Source organism: Puccinia triticina, chromosome 17A, assembly GCF_026914185.1.
Source record: "Puccinia triticina chromosome 17A, complete sequence".
Taxonomy (NCBI): Eukaryota; Fungi; Basidiomycota; class Pucciniomycetes; order Pucciniales; family Pucciniaceae; genus Puccinia; species Puccinia triticina.
Genome location: NC_070574.1, coordinates 2,753,765 through 2,778,060, shown reverse-complemented (window position 1 = coordinate 2,778,060; position 24,296 = coordinate 2,753,765). Strand labels below are relative to the sequence as shown.

The 24,296-nt window shown below is 48.2% G+C and overlaps 2 protein-coding genes across 2 annotated transcripts; both read right to left on the bottom strand.

The window, feature by feature from the left end:
• Window positions 1–1,163: 1,163 nt before the first annotated feature.
• PtA15_17A242 (uncharacterized protein) lies at window positions 1,164–3,162 on the bottom strand (the record flags this gene model as incomplete). The annotated part of the gene is made up of 5 exons (XM_053164338.1): window positions 1,164–1,280; window positions 1,346–1,587; window positions 1,672–2,349; window positions 2,424–2,602; window positions 2,702–3,162. 5 exons carry the CDS (start codon window positions 3,160–3,162, stop codon window positions 1,164–1,166), a joined length of 1,677 nt encoding a protein of 558 aa, XP_053028315.1.
• A 1,424-nt stretch (window positions 3,163–4,586) lies between these two features.
• Window positions 4,587–5,514, bottom strand: PtA15_17A241 (uncharacterized protein; the record flags this gene model as incomplete). Its single annotated transcript, XM_053164337.1, has 3 exons — window positions 4,587–4,661; window positions 4,740–5,129; window positions 5,242–5,514. 3 exons carry the CDS (start codon window positions 5,512–5,514, stop codon window positions 4,587–4,589), a joined length of 738 nt encoding a protein of 245 aa, XP_053028314.1.
• Window positions 5,515–24,296: the final 18,782 nt, after the last annotated feature.

Genomic DNA, 24,296 nt, shown 5'->3' with positions numbered 1-24,296 from the left:
CATGAGTAACGAGGACAACCGAGGCAGCCCTGTGATGCTTATCTCGTTGTCGGTAATTTGAAGCAGTACATAGCACATTCGGTCGTTAAGACTGCACGCTTGCCGGCTTTTGGACTTCAGGGACCCTTCCAGGGCTTTGATCTGTATCAAGTCAGCCAAGCGTTGTTCGGCATTCGGCACCAGCCTCCGGAATACACCACCGAAGATCTGCAGTTCTATTACATATAAGACACCGCTCGGTGGTGTTGCTTTGCTGTGATGGCCTCGAACGAGAAGGTGCAGACTTCGGTGCCCGGCGTTGATTCCATACGCCGAAGCACCAGTCCGCCGATCGGAAAAACCGCTGATCTCTTCAGGCTTTTACTCGAAGTGTCTTTCTTAAAGCCTTCCATCCTTCTCATATATTCCATGGATGTATCCATGTGCTGTATAGTAATCAAAAGTCGGAGCCAAAAAAATCGACCCCGGAAAAAATGATCATCACCGGTATTTGCTCTCGATGATCAGGGGTGAAATGGCTGGCTGTCTGTCTAGGCATCACTAACAATTAACGATTCAATTTTGTTCACACATTAAGTACCAAAAACCCCTAATTACTTGACAAACGCACACACGCGCAAAACAAGGCTTATGGGCACTATGTCTACCCACCCTCATCTAAAGCAAAGACCCGTTACAAAAAATTAAAGATACATATATTTATTTAGTTATAAATACAAAGAGAAGCTGGATGTGAAGCGAAACAAAGGAACTGGGTAATTGTGGATACACTGGTAGTCAATGGATGATGGGCGGTAATCGTGATCTGGGGGGTAAGACACATCTATTCTCAATACGGCTTGTATGGACGCGTGGACTGTGACACCACAAACCCCGCGATACAATCTATTTAATTTTGGCGGAGACTGGAACTACACTGACACCTCAGTCTGGAAAAGGGAATGTCTATTTATATATATATAATATAACTTGGTGTGAACGAGAAGAATTATTAACAAGTCTATTTAATATATAAAAGGATGGTACAACAATCTAAACACTAAGCACAAAAACTATGACGCGCTTTCTCGTTGAGTGCGACTGTGTTGTTTTGGGGAGGTTAGGAGGAGGGGTGTGGTGCCAGGATTATGGGCAAGGCGGTGTGATCAGCAGGGAGGAGAGGATCAGTAAGCGCCGACGCCGTAGTTGTACAGCTGTTGTTGGTGCTGCTGGTGGTTGTGATGGAGGACATTAGAGTGGATCATTTCGTAGGCGAAAGCTTCGAGATGCGACTTGAGGTTCTGGAACGACGAAAAAGGACGTCAGCGACTGTGAGTGAATGGCAGGGCCGGTAGAGAAGATGTACCTGTCCGAGAAGGTCCGAGCGTTGCCGGAGCGCACGCCGTTGGGCATCGTTGAGCATGTTGTAGAGGGACCCGTCGATGGGCGCGGATGGGAGATATCCACTGTTGCTCATGACATCCACGCCGGGGGTGGTGGGCGCAGACCCGTGCAGACAGGAGATTTCTTCCTTGTGACGGCGACGCATGCGGCGGTAGATGTCGCGTTCGGACGAGCGGGCTGAGACGGAGGACTGGGGCGAGCTGACTAAACGGCGGGGAGAAGGCAGCGAGTCAGAAGGGGTCAAGCCTTACAGGTGATCAAGGAGGAAAGGGTGGGGGAGAGAATTACGTTTGAGGGACCTGGCGGGGGGCGAGATGGATGAGGGCGGGGTGGGGAAGTCGCCGGGCGAGGGACAGGGGAACAAATGGTGGGTGTTGAGATGGGAAGAGTATGGCCCGACGACGCTGGGCGAGACAGGCGTAGGGGGGCAGGGGAAGAAGGCGAAGGCGGGTCTGGCTGAGGGCGGCGGGGCGGCGAGGGGATGGTGGACGCGCTGGGAGAGGTTGGGCGAGGACATGGCGGGACGGAGCGAGCGAGGTGGCGGAGGGAGGGGCGGGACTTGCTGGTGATGGGAGACGCGGTCGCGTGTGGCGTGGCTGGCGGGCTGGTAATGCTGGCCGCGGACCGGCGGCGGACAGGGGGTTGGGTCGGAGGGGTTGGGGGATGCCGACGCGGGCGGGTCGGGCGACTTCTTGCACAGCGATCGCAGGGACCGGGAGGAGCGGTAGCGCTTGAGGACCTTCGAGAACAGGTGCGCTTCCGAGCCGGCGGCGCTCGTCTGCACGGACGCCGGCGGCTCGGGCTTGGCGGCAGCCGCCGAGCTCAGCTCGCCGCCACTCAGCCGATTTCGGAGCTGCGACAGGGGCACTTCGTCGTCATCGACCAGCGTCCGGTCCTTCGAATGCTGCGGGTCGTCTGACTCGCTGTCGTCTGAATGCACCCAGGAGTCTGGGTCGATGACCAGACCTGATGATCATGGGGTGAGAGAAATAGCCAGGATGAGTAGAAGTTCTTCAAACACTAAGGAGTGCGCAGCTTACCGACGGATGACGGAGGCACCTTGACGGGCGATGGGCGCGCCATGGCGGGGCGCTGGGACTTTGTGTTGAGCGGCACGGCGCTCTTGGAGGGTTTGAAGCGTGATCGGAGGTGGCTCAGCTTCTGGGGCAAGAGGGAGGGAGAGGACATGATGGTATTGCGAATGTCCTGCGGGGAAAAGCTGACGAGCGGAGTGTGAGAAGAAGATGCCCGAGGGGGGGGAGGGCTAGTAGTAGTAGTAGTAGTAGTAGTGGATGGTCTATGGTAGTCCGCCTGGGACGGGGGCTGGATATTTTGGGGGGTGGGATGAGAGGAGAGGGTGATGGCGGGGATGGGATTGGCCCAGTTGGATGAGTCCACGGAGGATAGACTGGGGCTTGAGGGGGTGGAGTAGAGACTAGGGGAATAACATTCGATGAGAGCGTTGAGGAAGTTGGAGGAGGAATAGTCAGAGCATATGGAAACAGTCTTAGATCGGCGGCGCTCAGAGTGCTCTTGCGGGCAAGAGGCTTGTGGCTGCTCGTCCGCAGGCAGCTCGAGGAGATGGTGGATTTTGTGGACGAGGACGGAATGGATGCGCTGGTGGTGTTCATGATTATGATTAATGATATCTTGGCCTATCAGGCTATGCTGATGCTGCTGATGCTGGTAGCCAGTGCGAGTAAGGGGCTGGAGATGATCGATCGAACGAGAGCGGGCGGCGCCAGACTGACGGGGATGGACTAGGTGGGCGGTCGTCATTGAGCGCTTTGTCCGGATCCAGGCAGCGCAGTGGGGATGGCTTGGCTATAATAGGATAATCGATTCGAGAGCGGACGGGCTATCAGATCTCGTGGAGACCAAAAGAAGAAAGAAGCAATATTCCTCCAAACTGATTCTCTAACACTTCTCGCGCAGAGCGAGTTTGAAAGTGAAGCGTGTTGGAGACAGCAGCCTATGTGTCGGATAGGAGAGGGGACGAAGCGCCCTGGTTTATCGACCACCCACAGGGTTGTCGGGGGTCCTTTGTACTATTGCTACAGCGCTTATAGACTGGGGTTCGGGTTTTTGTACTGTGTACTGGCGAGGGTGGGATGGGATGAGGCGGCACTTCTTGGCCTGGGCGTGAGGGCTGAGCTGGGGGGGGGGGGGGGGGGGGGCGAGCTGTGTAGGGAAGGCTATACTATCTTGGGCAGGTTCCTGGGGAAGCTAAGGCTATGTACTCGGTGGACTAACAAATGGCTATGTAGTTATTATAAGCAGCTTGAGGGGGAAGAAGATAAATCTGGAAATCTGCAAGTCGCAATCTGTTTGGTAAAGGCAGAAGAAAGTCAGCTCCCCACACCCATCTGGCACACAATTTAAGGAAATACCTTCTGCGAGTCGCTTGGCCGGGCCGAGGGGAGTGGAGTGTTTGGGATGGGATGTAAATGGGCGAGGATGGCCTCTCTTTAAGAAGCCAGCCGGCACGTCGCTCTGCAGAGGGCAGCTAGGGCAAGTCGATGAGCAAGAGCAGCTGGCAAGATTGGTGATGGCAACACATCATCACCCAGCAGCTGTCCTGGCCGATCAAACACGTATCGCACAGCCCTTCTCTTTCGATACCCACCTGCAGATTCAGCACCATCAAACAGCAACCGACTGTCCAAACAAACTGGGTGCTTGCACATGTTACAAACACTCCCAATAACCTTCCTTCTTCTGATATCATTCAGTGACCAGTCTAGATCCAGACGTGAAGCGACATGCCCCATTCACGTGCATCCACACCCCCACATCATCGTGTCAAGCCGCCAAACGGCGTCAACGGGATATTCTATATTCTGGGCGACGCGGATAACGTCTTGGGAACGCAACTGAGGACATGAGTGGGGAGGGTGTGAATTAGGAAGGGAAGAAAAAATTATAAACATTGAGCTGGACGGACAAGAGGGGGGGATATTTATGTGTGTTTGTAGGGATGCAACGGTAAGGACGAAAGAAGAGAAAAGACAAGAGCAAAGTAGAGTATGGAAAAACCCATGGAAATCTAGATCATCTCCAGGAGAGACAGTGTTACATGAATTCATAGAACATACAACGGTTAACTTGCAAGTCAGGCTTGGTTTTTGTTTTGTTTTGCGTCTTCATCAGTGGTGATCTGTTTGTTTTCATGTGTCAAGTTGAGGGGATTGGGGTTTTTTGTTTCAGGAAGAGTCTGTGCCTTGGTTGACCCCGACTTGTGCCGGCCGTAGCACTCGATCACGGAGCATCCACCCGACCTGCAAGCAGACAAAGCGAAAAAAAAAAGTGTCAGAGGGGGAGGGGACGGCCTTTTGTGAGAGCACGGAAAGACAAACCTTGGAGCAGTTGATGACCGAGTTGGGTTCCTTACCAGGCACCTGGGCCTGGTACATAGCCTCATGTCTGTTAGGGTCGAACAGATGCCCGGTGGGATCGAAGGGGGTAACGCCGTATCGAGCGAGGGTTTTCTCGAGCAGACTCTTCGTGCTCTGCACCCCGCCCCACAGGTCGGCGAGATGCTTGCGGCCCTCGGCCGGCTCGCCGTCCCCGTCCTGGGTCGTCCGCAGCGCCTCGGGCACCGAGTTCAACGCCAGCTGCAGGACATCGATGTTCGACACCAGGTCCCGCGCAAAGCTCTGGATCGCATACTCCTTCGCTTGCGTCTTCTCTCGCGTCGTGATCTTTTGCAGGTTCTCGTAATCCGCTCGGGCCCGGATGTACAGATCCTGTCGATCGTCAGAACCCCACAAAAGAAACAATCACACACACACACACACACACCCGGATCAGCTCGTGTCTTGATTCTGGTGTGAAAGAATGCGAACAGGTCTGCCGAACCTTGTATTCGCTTAGCTGTGCATCCTTCTGAGCTAACTGGTCTTCGACCGACTGGGCCTTCTTGGCCGATGTGTTCGGGTCCGATGGCGAGGCTTGGGGATTCGCAGTCTGTCCGGCGGGCGCATCCTGAGTCTCGGCCTGGGAGCCAGCGGTCGTCGATGAGAATCGGCGGGGAAGGGCGGAGGAGGTGCAAGCTGGCTGGAGTCTGCTGCCGCTGCTGCGAGTGACAAGCAGCCTGGGCAGCTGGCGGGTCGGTCTGAGGAGTGATGCCATCGTGTCCGTCGATCTCTGAGTTATATAGTTTTTTTTCTTCTCTTGTCGTTCCTGGCGGTTGGGTGCTAGCCGGTTTCCCCGGTCAAAAATCTCTCTCCCCCGCAGTTTTCCCATGGGCCCATATTGCATATCCCGCAAGCTACAGTGCATTCATCGGGCCGGAAACACCGGGCGAAAGGGGCCTACTCGACCCGCCCGGCCAGCTCCATGCACATCGGAGAAGACCCGTGTGCAACCGAGTTTAACCAAAGCTCTCCCCTAGAGTGAAACAGCTAACTGAACTAAGTTCCTCCCGATGAAGCACTTGCATGTGCCTTATCGGTAAATTTTGCCTGGTAGATATGCTAATTTCCCTTACCTTCTTATGCTGAGGTCCCTGCATGGTGCTGTCTTGGTTTAATCACCCTCTACATTCACACTGAGACTCATCAGAAGCATGGCTATCTCTTGAAACATTCTTGTCTCTTTTGCTCCTTCCCAAACCTAAGGTACGTGTAATGTAATAAAAAAGAAACCCATGCTGGCTAAGACAGTCAATGCATCATTGTTTTTCAAATTGGATTCCACCAGGGGGGCTAGAGAGTGCCAGACTGTAATTTTCTTGTTGAAGTTGTCTGATTTCAGTCCAATGCCAGTACTGATTTCAACTAGGCTGTGACCCAGGGTTTGGGTCAGGGCATGAGTGCTCAGCCCGCATCCTGAACCCCATATGCCCCAAGGTATGCTTTGATCCCCGGGGCATGACTTTTTCCCCAAGAAGGGTCAGGCCTGGCCTGACCCGGCAATCCGGAGCCCTCGGAGGAACCCTCCAACCACCCTATAGATGAATCTGAAGTCTGGCAAAGCCTCCCCCCTGTTCATCAGCCGTCTTGGATGGACAAATGTGTTTTTTGTCTTCTCCACTGATTTTTAAGCAACCAACCTTGATTTCATTCCTGCTCAGTTACCCATACAACATGCAAATGACATATGGTGATTCCTGCATGAACACTTGAAGTCAAAAAATGACTAAAACAATTGCTCAAATACCTATCCTGAGCAATTTCCCCATGAAAAAGCAATGCCCCGGGGTTTGGGGCATTCCAGAGCGCCATCCCAAGCCTTGAACCCCGGGTTCCAAGCCCCGGGGCATGGGTTTGGGTTGCAGCTTTAATTTCAACTACAACTCATGCTTATCTCATGCTCCAGTCATCATGATGCCTGCAGGAGCAGTTTGCTGAATTTATTTGTGTTGAGGGGTGTGCAAACTCCAAACCTGGAGTGCCAGGGGAATCAAGAGGCAGAAGCGCGGGAGCAATACAACCAAGGGTTTTTCCTCTTAGTCACAACAGATTGAGAGTTGACTACTCCAACTGTCACTAGGATGCTCCACATCAATCATCCAACACCAGATCATTGGATGGTAAATACTTGTGAGGACAAAGCTGATTTACAATGACCTCTTCATTCACTCAATCCATCCAAACAACCAAAACAAACAAAAGATTATAAATCTCTACTAGCTCTACCACCACTACCACTTTATCTGTTGCCAGAATCAGACACATCAGTGGAAAAATGAGGGCATAAGAATCAGGAACCTAACCCCTCTGCCAATCTTGTGGCCACCAATGCCATGTCTTCCGCAAACTCTGGCAGCTCCAAAATCACCCTTGCGCCAAGTTCTTGTCAGAACCAATCAAATACAAGGACTCAATTGATATGCTCCTGGTGGATGGCTCAAACTTCAATCAATGGAAACTTGTGTTAAATCAAATGATTTGATTGACTCTGGGACACACAAGTTTTTTCAACACCCCAACCAACCGTCCTGCCTTACCAGCCCAAGAATCAGCTTCCCTTTTGTTTTTGATCCAAGTGACAGTACACAACAAACTGCCATCCATTTTGGATTCTGCAGCAAAGGCCATGAATGTGTTTGATGCCATACATACAAGCTTTCAAGGATTGATCCATTTCCAACAGGGGGATTTGCTTGATCAAGTTTTTGAAATGAAAAACTCAGACTCCCCCATCCAATCTAGCACAGATGCAGACCCAACTCAACCATCTGTTTCAAGCCTTTGCTGATCTCAAAAAAGTGGGGGTACAACTAAGCCCCGTGCTTAAGTCACTGTTTGTTCAAAAAATTACTCCAGCCCAATCAATGATGACCCATTCACAGTTCTACCAAAAAATCTCACTTCAACTGGGTGACAAAAGAAATTTCACAGCCTGCAAGGTACAAACAATGATCAATTCAACTAGCTTGAATCAGGGATCCTCCCAGGGGGCTGTATTTCAAACTTAACCACCAGGGGGGGAATGGTCACACTTTCCAAAGAGTGCCAGACCATAATTCAGTCATACAACCTGTCTGATGTTAATCATATGTCAGTGCTAATTTCAACTGCAACTCATCTTTATCCTCACGCGTAACTCATCATGAGACCTGTTGGAAGTATGATATATATATATATTTCTTCCAGTATGTATTCAGGAGTGAATTATCCTGATGTGAATCTTACCTCCAGTCCATCCTTACTTTCTGTGTGGGATATCTGATCAAACTCGACATGACTACAGATGCACTTGTAGCCAAGCGGGCCAAAAAAGTGTTACATGGTCACCAAATGTACAAAAGTAAATCAAATTCCAAGCCATGTTTCCTCAGTCCATTGTATGCCTGAGGGATTGAAGTCTCTTTGTGCCAAACTGAAGCAAGATTCCATCACTCTGTGATACTCACATCCTCATATTTTTGAAGCACGTTCCCTTGTAACATTGCCCCCCCTATGTCACAGGGGCAACTGGATCATCGCAGAGAGACTCCCTTTGGCCATTGAAAGGAGTGTCTCCCCTCAATGGCCGGTAAAACCCTGCCATCAAGAGGAGTTCACACTCCCTTCAATGGCCGAGTTGTACCAGCCATCAAAGGGAGTGTGTACTCTCCTCAATGGCTGATACAACCCAGCCATTGAAGGGAGTGTTTACTCCCTTTGATGGTGGGTAAAACTTGGCCATCACGGGTAGACTCCCAAAGAGTCCTCTTGGCAAGCTGATTGCCCCAGCCTCATGCTGTCATGTTAACTTACCATATAATACAAGCATTACCAAAGCAGACATTGATATCAGTTGAAAATAACATCAAGCTAGCGCATGACTGAGTTGAAACTGAGGCACAGATCACCTCTGGCAGCCTTCCTGAAATAAGTTACCATCTGGCACTCTCTAAAGAATGCAACCATTCCCCCCTGGTGAACTGGCCTCTTCACCGCAAACACCCTGTAACAGCAATAACAACCGGCAGCCAAACCCAGGAAGAAATGACCGGCAATAACACCCGCGTGCAATCAATAACCTACCTCAGTCAAATCAATGTAGATTGCCAACAGGTGATGATGTTATTGCGGTTATCAGCAACATTTTCCACAGCAATCCTGATCCACCATCCCACCTGCTGGTGCAGCTATTGCAACAGCGCAGGACACTGGCACTCAAACTGCCCAGTGTTATGTGAGGATGCACACTTGCCGCTGCCAATTCCACCTGGTTTCCCCGCTTCCAATTATGCCTGGTCACTGCGCCCCACCCTTTGGCTAATGTATGCTCAATCACAGGACCAACAAACAGGGGTGTGGTGGTCAAAGGCACCATTGTTGATGCAGGGGCAACCACACACATGAGCAGATCTTTCCTCTCTTTCTCCTCTCTGATCCTGCTCAAGCAAGCATTGAAGCTAAATCTGCCTTCCAACAATGCTTCAATGATGGCAACACATAGGGGGGCCCTCAAAATCTCAAATGGAAGTGGGACATGGGAGATTAAATTGGTCCTGTACAGCCGGAGAATGATGGGGACCATCCTTAGCCTTGGACAACTTATTGAATCCGGTTTCAATGCATCATTTTTCTCTTCCAACAACATTATACTCTTGTCCCCCCATTGTACCATATTTTCATCTTACAAGAACCTAAAAGAAAAGTGACTGGATGCCAAGGATGAGGCAAGAGAAGGGCTGAAGAAGAAAAGAGCACAAGATGCTCAGGGACTCATAACAAAAGATCAGAAGTCTCCAAAGGAGCATGTCTGTCTGATATGGGCCTGGAACTGAGTGAGGTCTATATTTCATATGGGAACAGATGAAATACATGTGGAAAGGGGGGCCTAGCTGACTATAGGAGCCGGATGGAAAGAAAAAGAACAAAAAAGAAATAGGCCCTCTTCTGGGCATGGGGCAGAATTCTAACAGAACCTGACCTGGAATTTATTGAACAAGTGAAAAGAAAGGTCCGAGTGAAGTGGGTGTTGAACCCACAACCTCGTGTACTGTGAGAGTTGGACTCACATAATCAGCAGTCACACCATGAAAGACCTGAGGGGACTAGGTGGTAGGTGACGTGAAGCTAACTCCAGCCTTAACTCCAACCATACACTTATGTAAAAGTGGTAGAACCCCCTGATGATGACAAAGGGGCCATTGTTATTCAAGGGGAGTAATGCTGGAGTACCACTGGAATTCCAGCATATTTTACTGAATGTCACCTGACACCTATTCACATCATTTTTTTCATGGTGTCATGAGTGATGCTCTAACCATTGATCAGCTAAGTACACATTTCATAGAAATGAGTTTGAGGTGATGACACACATAATATGCGAGAGGTTGCAAACTAAGTGCATTTAACATTGGCATTGTGGTACACTGCAACTGAGCAGACAATCTACTCTCAATAGAATTTCCTCCATTATTCTGTCAGATCACGCAATCCAAGCCGTAACACAATCAAAATCTTTGGCTATGACTTACCCACTGAAAACACAGCATCCTGAATTAAGGATAGGCATTTGGTACTTGGGTACCACACAGCTTTGTGGCCAAATTCAGGTACCTACCACCACACCCAGCACCGCCCTGGGGGTACCACCCATGCTACCTTTGGGTGTGGCAGCGTCCTGCTTGCCCCATCCAGCTCTTTGACGTCCTTAGCAACAAGCTGGTGTTTTCTGGGGGGGACTCATTCCGGTTAGCAAGCCAGTGCTTGCCCGGAGGGAATCCTCCTCTTTGACCAGAGGAATCCCTTTGGTTGTGGAGGAGTACACATCTTGGACCGGAGGAATCAACCAACAGTGGGTCGGCTACACTAGCATAGCTGTTAGCGTAGCGTAGCGCAGCGCAAATGCGCTATTTTTTAGCGTAGTGTTAGCGCAATCGCGCGCATCTGCGCTAACGCTACGCGCACAGGGTGCAAAGCTATTTTAGCTTTTAGCGTAGCGTTAAGATTTGCGCAATGGCGCTAACGCTAAGCACGCAGGGCGCAAAAGAGAGTTCGCTACGCTGCGCTACAGCGCTTTTTGAGGCAAAAAAGGCCTTTTTTCCGCTAAAAGCGCCTTAGCACAACGTAGCGCAGCGTAGCGGGTGTAGTGTAGCGCTAACACTAAACAAAAATTGGAGTGCTGTTAGCGCCGCTGAAAATTAGCGCAGCGTAGCGGCGCTAACAGCGCGCTAACGCTATTCAAAAAAGGCCAGCGCTTTTTGCCGCTACGCTAAAGTACTTGCTCTTGATTGAGATTATAGATGGCAAGCAGGTACCTGTTGGGGGTTGTCACCCATTGAGGCATACCCCTCACAACCGCGCAGCAGTTCCAGGTGTGGTACTAGGTACTTGGTTTTGGTGTGAAAGTGGTTTGGTACCTGGGTATTAGGTACTACCTACAAGTACCTCCCACCCCCCGGGGGGCTCCAGGGCCTTGACCCGGTAGATCCAGCTCAGCAAGACAGGTCTGCCAGCAAGCTGGAAAGATTCGTCTTGGCAAGCTGGATACACATGTATCCAGATTGGCGAGGGGAATCCTCTCCAGATCACCGGGCAGACCTCCCTTGCTGAGCTGGATCATAGGTATCCAGCTCAGCGGGAGGACTCATCCCTCTTGACTCCTCCCAGGAGCACTGAGGGACCTCCCAATGAGATGAATAATCTTGGCGAGCTGGATATGGTGTTGCAAGTGCGTCTGGGCACTCCCCAAAGTTTGGCCAAAAAAAGGCCAAGCGCGCGTGGCTGACCCTAAAGCCAGCTTGGCCAATCCCAAAGCGTGGGTGGAACACGTCCAACCCCCGCTTGGCACAGTCCAAAGTTGGGGTGGTTCGGGACAAAGCCCCGCTGGGCCAAGTTCAAGCAAGGGTGCCACGCCCGCCAAAAACCAATGCACACCTTGAGGCATGGGGTGCATTGCACTCACAATAGTTTTTGCTTGTGCATATGTATTTGAGTCAGGGTTAATATTTGCTATCTTATCATTTTGTGTACTATGTATCTGCAGTTTCTTCTACTTAAACTATTTGTACCTTTTTTTTCTTCGAGTGTTATGAAAAAAAAGAGATGAGGAAGGAATTTGATGGTCTGAGACTCTGAGTAACTATTCTGGTGGGGCTGCCAAGACTGGCCCGGTGATTTCCTGCATTTCAATGCAGGGACGGTAGAGACGACGACAATGAGAATTATTTTTTTTGGATTTTTCACAGGTGATGGCTTCATCAATCCCTAGTTTGATCTCGGAAACAAGCGCTGCTTGGTTGGGTGGCTCCTTGGATTGGACATAGGACTTGATCAAATGGAAGCTGTATTTGATTGGGTTGAGGAATGGCGAGTATGGTGGAAGGAACTTGACTTGGATTGATTTCGAGCTGTCAAGCGACCATCTGATTTCCTCAAAACAATCACCTTGGTGAATTGGAGCGTTGTCCATGATGATGATTGATTCATTTGGCAACCGGTCACCAAGGCTACCAAGGAAAAGGCAGAAGTCATCGGCTCCTACCCCCTTGGCCTTGGTGTTATTGGTGTTGCGCAGCTCGTGATAAACGAAGCCCTCCTTGGACAGGGCCCCTATCAAGGTCACCTGCTTGGCCTTGGGCATGAGGCTCAAGACAGCAGGCTGGCCTTGAATCAAGCAAAAAAACAATCAGAATAACAACAGACACAAGCGAAGAGCAGAAAAGAAACATACAAGAAGGAGAGTAGCCAAAGGCCCAACCAGAATGAAGATCAAATCCGGATTTGTCAACAAAAACGACCATCCTTCCAAGGTCCAAACCACGCCAATTCACAAAATTGGCGCGCTGGTTGAGCAATTTGGGCTTGTTCCAGGCTGCAGGTATATTAGTAACCTGTTTCCACGATATATCCATATCATGGATCAGGTTACTAATTGCCTGTGTCAAAACCTTGACATCAAATTGATCATTGATGAATTGGGCCATTTCCGCCAGGGTGGTTGATGACCTCTGCTCAAGCTGAAGGAGAAGCTTGGTTTTCATGTTGTCGGTGAACTTGCTGGGACACTTCTTGTGAGTCTTGACATGATTTGGATCTTCGGCCTTGATGCGCTGGACCTGGCGTTGAGAAACATGGAATGTCTTGGTGGCATCAACCGTCTTCATATTTTTACCAATTACATTTTGGCGGATTAAATCTTGAACCTCGGGCTTGATCATTGAATTGGGTTTGCAATTCTTGTGTGCAAGTCAATCGTTCTTATAAGTATGTTTTTCATCTAACTTGTCTTTTGACTTCATGATTGTTTCAGCTTGAAAGTTCTTTCGTTGTAGTTCTCGAAGCTCACTGGCGAGGTTACGAGCTCTCTCTTGATCCGCCTTGAGTTCCAATTCTGCCGAGTCCATCACAGCCGGCTGAGACATCTAAAAAGAAGAAGAACAAATGGTCAAAAAAAAGGAAAAGAATTTAACAAAGAAAGATGGAACAGAAAAACTTACATTGAACCAATATTGTATGAAAATGGACCTAGGTGTTGAGTGAGTCAAGAGGTGGTGGGTGCTAGTCGGTGATCCTATCGGCCCAGCGCTTGATCTCGGCCAAGCGGGACTTGGCTGTGTGCCAAGCTCTGCCCCCAGCACAGCCTGCCCAATCAAGCCTGCTGGGCACATAACCAACCCCCGGAGGCACTTGGCCAAGCGGGAGTTGGGTATGTGCCCAGACGGGCTTGCAACACCATACATGTATACAGCTTGGCAAGGGAGGCCACCTGGCAAGCTGTACACATATTCAGCTTGCTGGGTGGACTAACCTCTTGGATCAGAGGCATTCCTCCGGTCAAAGAGGTGTACATGCCTCCAACCAGACGGGTTGATAATTCAACAGTGGGGTCAAATTGCTGATTATTGGCAATTGTGTTGGTTTAGCCTCAGGCTCAATCCTGGGTCAACAATCCCCAGGTTTGATTTCAGGCTTGGACTTGCTATATTTAGCAAGCCTAAACCTGAAATTTAGCCTCAGGCTACAGAATTTCTCATTTCAGCTAGCCTGAAGCTGACCCAACATATGTGCCTGCCCACTCAAAATAGCCTTGGTCAGCTAACCTCCTCACAAACCCAGGCTTACTTGACCCAAGAATTTAGCAACCAAATGCAAATACTCTGAGACCCCAGTTTTGTTATCAATTTATGATATTGACGCTGTTTGCCTGGGTGTGTATTCTCACAAGTCCTAAGGTTCAGAGATAGACAAAAAGAAGCAAGAAAGTGACTAAAGACAATGACTCTGCTAAGCAGATCACTTCCAAATGCTTGTATGCTGCTTTATTTAAAAATCTTCCAGGTCATCAAGAGGAGGAGAAAATTCAACTGAATTTTGCAACAGCAATAAGCACAACATCTGTTTCCTATCAGGCTAATAACTCACAATCTTGTGCCTGCTCTTAGATAATTAACAGTTTAATTTATTAGTTTTCTCATTGCTAGATAATCAGAAGCTGTAGTTACAATATAGAAGAGCTTGATTGAATGACATAAATCTCTCAGTTCCCTGGATTCTTTCATACTTTACAGGGAATTTTTTGTGTGCTTTTCTTTATTTACCCCTGCTCTGAGATCTACAACCATGGCGGAGCGGAGTTCTTAGAAGACTCAACCTTCTTGGTATATTTATTGTGGAGGAGTGGTTCTGTGGACACTTTGTGCAATACTTTTGCTCCTTTGATGGCCATTAGAGAGTTGATCCTGTCAGCCCTCCTCAGCTGTTTTCCACAGTGTTTTGTTGTTTTCCAAAACATTGTGATGGTTCACAAAATAATTTTGCTTAAAGTAAGAAGTTTTGGGAACCACCTCCTACCTGTTTTAGTTGGTTTTCAAAGTTGAATAATTTTTTTTACATAAAATCATAAACTGCAATGTTGGCTGGGAGATATGCACATAGGGTGTTCAAAGTTGACTTGTAGAAAATCGTCTACATATAACTAAAGAAATGGCCTCTGGGGGCCAAACAAACCAGTACAAATATCTGTCATGCAAGTAATGCCGGCATCGGTGTGCAAGTAACGCCGGTGTCAATGCTGTGCTTTTGTGTTAACCATATCTTACTCCACATGGTCATGAAAAACCTTCAACCCTTCAACCTATGGCCTGTGTCCCCGAGTCTGTTTGAGCAAACTCAACGGATCCCTGGAGCCCCAAATTTGGGGGCTATTGCCTTGTAACACCATAAAATCTAAGCTGAAAAAAATATGTACCACCCAAACACTCAAATTAGAGCACCCTTTCTAAAAGGGTCTTGGAAAAACAACTCCCAACTTTTGGCAAAACAACTCCCATACGTCGGCGCAACTATTTTTTGACCAGCGCTCAACGTTGACCTAGACCCTTTTTTTGGGTACGGGTTTTTTGGGAGTCGTCAACCCAAGCCAATTTTTTTGTGGGAGTCGTCGTGCTAATTTGTTGTATTATTTTTTATTATTTTTAATATGTATAACTTTTTTGTTCCACGTACTGGAGACATAAAAAATTGAGAGCACAGAGATTTATGCATAAATTGTACCCCCTGAACTTCTTAGCAATAGTGTGTCATCAGAACATCCAAGTCTATTAAAACCAGAGTTTTGTGGGAAAAAAATTCAAGGGTTTCCCCTATTTTTTATCCACAAAACAACAAAGAAAGGGTTTTCCCTATCTTTTAATCACACAAAAGCAAAAAAGGCTTCCCATATCTGAGGAAAGCCTCTGCAAAAAACGCAGCCTAGCCCAACACCAGCCGAAGCTGCTGCACCCAGGCCCATACTGCCGCCCAACTCACCAGATGGGTCAAACAGTATGTGAGGAAGGCCCCCAGCAGCGCGGTGGCAATCTGCTAAGTGGGGGCCAGCTCTTTAACCCCCCAGGCTGTGTAAATGCATATGCAGCAGCGGGAGAGCGTGAGACGCACCGCCAGCTGGAATTACAGACAAAACGGATGCGGCTGGGGGGAGAATCAGACTGGCCAGCTCGCGGTCTTATATACCCAAGCCCGCGGGCCTCTGGCTTCGAGTTGGACTTGCCCCCGCATCCACAACAACAATGCCACCAACATGCTGCCATGGCAAAAAAGCCACCGCCATGGAACCAACACTGTAAGACTCAAAAGTGGTTGTGAAACCCTTTTGCTGAATGGAGAAGGGGATGATGGAGGTGCAAACTCTGCCCTTCTATACTATCAGATAACAAGACCCACCAAGCTAAGCTTGGCAAGTTTTAATCAAGCGATAGGTCTGGTCTAGTTCCAGATGAAGTTGTTCAATGACAGGCATGTGAGAGTTGAGAGTGAGTTCAGTAGTTATTTGCAATATGAGGGTTGTGGTGAGGTATAGATGTGATGGTAAGTGTGAAGGTGGTATGTAAATAACTGGGAAGTACTGAGCTAGGGAAAAACAACTGGGGGGCAGAGAGCTCCTTATATAGACAAATGTGAGGGATTTTAGCTACAAGGGGGACCCTGGATGAGGGATTTTAGCTGGTGGGCTGCGTACAAGTGGTGTCAGAAGATACTAAATACAGGCAAAAGTGGGGTGAGAAATGAAAGATGAGGTCATACTATGCAAGGAGTGCATAAACAAAGCGGGGGAATGTCAAATAAAGGGGTAACTCGTGCAAGGGGTGCATGATTGGTGTCAGACTAATGCAAGGAGTGCAGAAATGGGGTCAGAAGACTGCATGCAGCTGCAAGGGGTGCATAAATGAGGCGGGGAAATGTCAAATACAGAGGAAATGGGGTTGGTCCCCTGCATATGCAGTGGATTTAAGAGGGATAGAAAAGAGTATGTGTTTGGCTGGGGCTGAGTATGCATATACTTGGGAAAGGTGACTTGAGGGGTGTGACAGGTTAATGACTGAGGCTGACCGTGTCCATGAGGGTCCAAGAGGGTGTAACTTCCAATCCTGCGGGGTTCCAGTGACGCTTCCAGTGGTGACTAGGGGTAAAATTGTCCGTAAAATCCATTTATGAGGTCTATTTGGTGGTATCTTGAGGCCTAGGGTGAGTAAATATATGTATGAGGAAAAACTTTTGATTTTTCACTTTTCCGTCTACCACAACGCCACCACGGATATGTACAGCAAATGCAGACCAACACTACCATGGCAAAAACACCACCGCCATGGAACAAACACAACCATTGATATGTACAGCAAACGCAGGAAACGCGCCGGCTGAAGCCAAAACCTATTGATGACCAGTAACATTTGCCCTTAATGACCGGTCTGTGCTGGTCATCAAGGGAGTAGCACCTCCCCTCAATGTCCGGTACACACCGGTCATCGAGAGGAGTAGCACCTCCCCTCAATTTCCGGTACACACCGGTCATTGAGAGGAGTAGCACCTCCCCTCGATGACTGGTACACACCGGTCATCCAGAGAAGTTGTGATTCCCCTCGAGGTGCTACTCCCCTCGGTGACCGGCACAGACCGGTCATTGAGAGGAGATGTTACTCCCCTCAATGACCGGTGATGACCGGTCATCGAGAGGAGGTCTTATTACCCCCAATGACCGGTCTGTGCCGGTCATTGGGAGGTGTGACTGATGACTGGTCCGCGCCGGTCATCGAGAGGTGTGATTGATGACCGGTCCGCGCCGGTTATCAAGAGCTGTGAGTCCCCTCAATGACTGGTACAGACCGGTCATCGAGAGGTGTGATTTCCCTCAATAACCGGTGTGTACAAGTCATTGAGGGGACGTGCTACTCCTCTTGATGACCGGTGATGGCCGGTCATCAAGAGGAGGTGTTATTACCCTCAATGACCACTTGAATACCAGTGATCAATCTGATTTTGTTTTTCCCTCAGGAGACATTAAGGGTTGTTGTTTTGATATTTTTTCTTGTATCTGACTTTAAAGTTTGAATAAATTATAATAAGACTCAGTGACAACCATATTGGACTTTCAAACTCTCCAGCTACTTAGGCAAACTGAAAGCTTTTTCAAATAGAGCAGTGGAGACTGTCAAAATTTGAGCTGGTGGAATGAAAAATCTGTTCAGCAGATATGATTTTGATTTCAATGATGGGAAGGCATCAAGCTTATCATGTGTACTTTAGGATTCCCATTTAACCTCAACACCATATTCAACTCCCAGTTCCAGGCAACAAGGCTAACCTACTCAGGCTATGCAGATGTCCATTCAAAGTGAAATGAAAATACCCATCAGTACCAGAATAGGATAAGTAAATTTGATAAAATGCTGATACAGGTCTCAGGGTTTTATTTATGTGTCTATCCTTTTACATATTCTGGAGTTTATGAATGCATTTCATATTTAACATTTGCTTTCAAGAGGGCATTTACTGGCCTGTGGAGAAGAATGGGGAAAGGGGCTGATGAGAAATTGTCCCTGAACCCCTAAATTTGCAGCGGCGAAGCCGCCTTGGCCTCTAGTGAGATACAAAGGGTGCGCGTAGGGCTTAGTAGGAAAATGACCGCCAACTGTATAACTTTTTTGTTACACACCCAAACAGTCCAAAAATTTCAGGGAACTTTCCATGATGCATATATTTTGTGCTATCAAATTATTAGCAATAGTGTGCCATTGTAGAATGATGTATAAGGGGTGTGCGGAGGGCTTAGTAGGAAAATGACCTCCAACCTTATATCTTTTTTGTTACACACCCAAACAGTCTAAAAATTTCAGGAAACTTTTGATGTAGCATATTAGGCTTGCTATTAGCCATGGGTTGTAATAAAAATAGGATATATAAGGTGTGTGCGGATAAAGCCTGCTGCGCACACCCCATATCTCATATTTTTATCACATCAAGTTGCTAAGAATCTCATATCACAAATGATATGCTAAATGAAACATTTCCTGAAATTCTTGGACTGTTTGGGTGTGTAAAAAAAAGTTATATGGTTGGCGGTCATTTTCCTAGTAAGCCCTCCGTGCACCCCTTATACGTCATTCTACAATGGCACACTATTGCTAATAATTTGATAGCACAAAATATATGTATCATGGAAAGTTTCCTGAAATTTTTGGACTGTTTGGGTGTGTAACAAAAAAGTATGTGGTTGGCGGTCATTTTCCTACTAAGCCCCACGCGCACCCTTTGTATCTCATGTTCTGATGACACACTATTGCTAAGAAATTCAGGGGGTACAATTTATGCATAAATCTCTGTGCCCTCAATTTTTTATGTCTCTAGCACGTGGCCAAACAAAAAAGTTATAAATATTAAAAATAATAAAAAATAATACAAAAAATTAGCACAACGACTCCCAAAAAAAATTGTTTTGGGTCAACAACTCCCAAAAAACCCATATCCAAAAAAAGGGTCTAGGTCAACGTTGAGCGCTGGTCAAAAAATAGTCGCGCCGACGTATGGGAGTTGTTTCCCAAAAGTTGGGAGTTGTTTTTCCAAGACCCTTTCTAAAATGGTACACATAAAATCATCATTTGAAAATTTTATGATTTTATGTATTGAAAATTTTATGATTTCAACTTTTATGGTATTCAAAATTGCATATGCCACTGTTTACATAAAATCATAAAGCCCATTTTGGCTGGGAGATGTCAACGTGCATAAAACTTAAAGTGACATCTCCCAGCCAAAATCGCAGTTTATGATTTTATGTAAAAAAATCTTATGCAATTTTGAATACCATATTTGAACACCTTAACTGACAAAATTGGCTTTATGATTTTATGTAAAAAGTGACATATGCAATTTTGAATACCATATTTGAACACCTTAACTGACAAAATTGGCTTTATGATTTTATGTAAAAAGTGACATATGCAATTTTAAACACCATGAAAACCAAACCCCAACCAAATGCCAACTTTTTTTCAGACAATTCGGAAAACAGCCCAAAGTGGTTCTCTGGCAATAAAATTCTATTGCAAACGTTCTTCTTGAAGACCCACCCAAAAACATTGGTTTGCAGCCGTGGTGCAGGGCCCCCCGTGAAGCGAGCTTAACTAAGCCTCTCCGAGGAGGCGCGAAGCGTCTCCGCCTCCCTGGCGGGAGGGTGCTCGCACCCCGCGAGAACGGGTAGCGCTGGAACCCGTACCCGGGCAGCCGGGGCATACCCGCGCAGCATACCCCGCGGGACTTGCTTCAGGACACCTCCTAAGGTGGACCGTTCCCGGCCTGCGGTCCGGGTACAGTCTAGGACCCGTACTCAGACCGCCAGGGCATACCCGCGGGGTATGCCCCGCGGGAATGCCAAGCCTACCCCGCGGGAAGGTGAAACATACCCCGCGGGGAGGTTAAACGTACCCCGCGGTACAGCAGGGATCGTGAATGGGGAAGAGGCACCCCCAAGGATTGCGAATGGGGAATACATTTTTCTTTGCGTGTATGCAATGGAGAAAAAACAAGAGAATGGCAGGAGAGTCAGTCGGAATCAATATCACTGTCATCTTCAACATCCTCTTCACTGATTTTGTCATTATCGTCGACTTGAGGATGTGAGTTGTGAACACCGGACGATTCAAGCATTTCGTCAAATTTTTGGTACCATTCCTTCACACAAAGGAGGTGCTCAATCGCACCACCGCTGAGACTGTGTCTTTGCGATCCGACAATTGTTTTTGATCAAGAGAAAACACGCTTGGAAGGAGTGCTGGTTGCCGGGATTCCAAGGAAGCATCTGGCCATCAAGGCCAGGGATGGATATAACGTCTGGTGTTGGGACCAGTAATAAAGGATATCACAGGTGTGGTATTCATTGACTTCGGCTATGTACTGGTTAATCTCTGCCTCCAAGTTGTTGGCAATTGTGGCCTTGCCAAAATTATTGGCCTCGATCACCGTCAATTGTTTTTTTGTGGTCTTGGCCTTGTCTTGGGAAGGTGTTGATTGGGTTTGGGCAGGAGTTGAAATAGATGAATCCATTCTAGACGGACTTTGATCAAAGTTCTTTGCCTCGGTCTTGAAGATTTTCAATGCGGACTTGGGTGTAATTGTAGAGATGGTGTGTACGTTGAAGAATGCACGATTTCTGTCAAAGTAGCTCAGCTTGACGCGAGGATCGAGTATCATTGCACAAATTGCAGCAGGCTTGTTCAAGGCGAGGGTCAGATATTTTGATAATTTTTTGATCATCTCGTCGGCAGCTGGAATGAGCTGAGAAGAGTCGTACATTTGTCGGACACCAAGTATACTTTTGATAAGTGATATGTATATGGGTAGTGCGACCGTTAATGTTGGATATTTTGAGCAACATAGAATTTTTGTCACATCGTTGAGTGGCTCCAAGAATTTGGCCATCTGTTTGACTTTTTGCCACTCAACCTCGCTGAGTGAATACTTGGAGACCTCAGGGTTGGTGCTGCAGTATGTCTGGCAGACTTGCTTCAGCTTAAGAGCTCGCTTCAGCATTAGAAATGTGGAGTTCCAACGGGTGCGAACATCCCTTATGAGAGTTATGTCATTAACGGGATGACAGGTTGAAGATTGACTGTTTACAAAGTTGATTGCAACTTGAAAAGCCTCGCGGCGCTGAGGCGAATATTGAGCATAAGTGGCGAGTCCGTGAATACGAGAAATGACAGTTTGAAGATTGACGTCGGCTCCATCCGGTCGATCAACAAGACTGTTGATATCCATCTGGTCAATGGTAATTTCCTTCTCTGCATCGTCATATCTGCAGTCGCCAAAGACCTTAAGGCCATCTTGTGCGGCTAGGTTGATGACATGGGCCATGCAGCCCAAGAGTTGAGTGTCTGCATCGAAAATTCCGACCAGCTTCTGTTCAACTCGCGTTGCAAGGGTTGAGTTGTTAGACGCATTGTCGGCCGTAACACAGCAAAGAGCATCGGTAATCTTCATATCGTCCAAACGATCCACAAAGATTTCACCAAAATTGGCACCGGTGTGGCGTCCTAAGAGAGGAGATAATTTTAGAACATCACATCACAAATCTGCAGATTTTGTTGAGTACTTGCCATGTACTGTAGGCATCCCAACAAGTACATCCAACACCTTCCAATCGGAGGTGATTCCATGAACGGTGATGGCCATGAAAGCCTTCAAATTGGGGGAGGTCCAAGCGTCGACAGTGTAAGAAAGGTACTTCATGCCACTGAGCATCTTCTGGAGATGGTTTCTATGAGCCAAAAATAGCATGTCAACCTCTTTTGCGATTGTTTTCCGGCCAAACTCCATTTTCAGGGTTGCCAGCTTGAGAAGCTCGAGTAGATATCTGAATGATTTTCGCTTGACTATTGAGTAGGGTAGGTCCCCCTCAGCGACTAAATATGCGATGTCCTGTTTGAGCAGGTCTGCAGTAAGAACGGGCTGAAGGATGTATTGTAAGCAAAAAGGCACTGATGGTTTAGAAAGTCAAAGAACGTACCGGCTGCTCAACACGCTGGCATTTCAATAAATTGGGAAAACCGGCCTGATTTGGTGGCAGAACATCGTGGATCCTCCTCAGGTGTTCAGTCATCAATTTTGTGCTACCAGTGGGGTCTCATCGGAGTATCGTATCACAAGTAGATCCGGCCTTCTTCTTGCTTGCAACTTGACACTGGACTCGGTGTTGTTCCAAACTTTTGAAGTGCATCCAGACCCAGCTCTTCTTTGTTGGACTTGTGGATGTGGCTGCACTTGAATCAGGGGGATGAGACTGAGTTGAGCCTCGCTGATCAACCGGTTTGACTTGAACATCCATGTCTTCTATGTTCTTCTGGCACAGGCAGGGTATGCTTGCGTCGCGCAGGTCAGCAGGGTATTCCTGTGTCCCGCGAACAGGGTATTCCCGGTCCCACGGGTCAGCAGGGTATTCCCGTTGTCCCGGATGATCCCGCGGAGCCTACCCGATTCCCGCGGGATGGTACCCACCGGGCGGGTATGTCGCCGGGATTTTGACGGGCGGGAATAAATTTGGCGGGTACCCCGCGGGTTCCAGCGCTAAGAGCATTTCCACCGCGGGCCCTAAATCGGGGCCCTAGTTGGAAATTTCAGGAGTTTACCGCCTCAACCCGACCCACCGTGGGCGCTATTTGTGTCAAAAATTTACGGCCGTCCCTAAATATCGACCTCGAGTCGCTACATGTAGGGAATCCAAGGGACTCACTAGGGACTCATTTATCCCCACCTCAACTCCCTTTCACACACCAAACTCCTCGTGAAACTACAGCTCACACCCCCGAATGTACAATCCCTTCACAGGCCAAGGCAGGCCGGCCATCAAGAGGTACTCCCCTCGATGGCCCGTTTGTTCCGGTCATCGAGAGGAGTACATTCTCCCCTCGATGGCCGGTTCCTTCCGGTCATCGAGAGGAGTACATACTCCCTTTGATGGCCGGTTCCTCCGGTCATCGAGAGGAGTACATACTCCCCTTGATGTCCGGTTCCTTTCGGTCATCAAGAGGATACTCCCCATGATGACCGGAACAAACTGGTCTGTTCTGATCATCGAGGGGAGTTGGCCGGTTCGTTCCAATTATTGAGGGGAGTATATACTCCCCACATTGACCGGAACAGCCCAGATTGTTCCGACCTCATCGAGGGAGGTACATATTTACTCCCCTCTATGGCTGGTTTGTTCCAGTTATCAAGAGGGGTATATACTCCGCACGATGACCGGAACAACCCGCTTTGTTCCGATCATCAACAAGAGAACTCCCTTCGATAACCGGGTGGATTTGACGGGGGAGTGGACCGGGGGCGACACATGCCTTTCATGACTTTTTACAGACTCTCGTGGTGTATGCCGCAGCAGTTTGGGGCGCTAAAACTGGCTGCGCACTGCCAGAGATCAAATTTTAGCGCCCCGAAAATACCGCCCGCGGTGGAAATGCTCTAAGCACGGGAGGGATTTGTGTTAAGGGCCTGTACCATACAAATTCTGTTTTTCTTGCAGGGGGAAAACAGTTTTTTTTTCTGCGCTTTTCAGATATTTCAAAAAACCCGCATTCAGAAAAACAGATTTCAATAAACGTGTACCAAAACCATCACTTGGTTCCAGAATATCCGCACTCCTCCACTCCACCATCCATCAGCTCAATACACCCAAAGACAATCTTTGGTACCCTTCCAAATCTTCATGAGTAGGGAAGGGGTCATTGTGGTGCCTTCCCTACTCATGAAAACCTCAGACGCTCTTTGACACTCCCCCCTCTTGGACCAATCTACTCGTCGGTCCAAGAGGATCGGACAGATTGATCCGAGAGGATTGGAGAGACTGTCCCAAGAGGGAGGAGGCCTGCAATCACTCCTCCAGCTGTCTTGGACTGATTGGTCCGAGAGCAACTCCCTCCTGTTAACTTGTTGGTCCAAGAGGAACTCCCTCCTTGCCCTGCCCATAGATTGGCCCGAGAGATTTAAGGAGGAGGGAATACCAATCCAAAGGGATGGGTGGGTCAAAATTCAATTCCCTCCCCCTTCCTGTTGGATCAATTTAAAAGAATCCAAGCAACTGAAAGATTGTATTGCTTGTTAGATAACTATGTACATGTATAGTGATCTGACTAGAGAGATTTGAGTAGAGGGACAGTGGCACAATCATGTACCTGAAAGCAGGGCAGAACGTGCCCG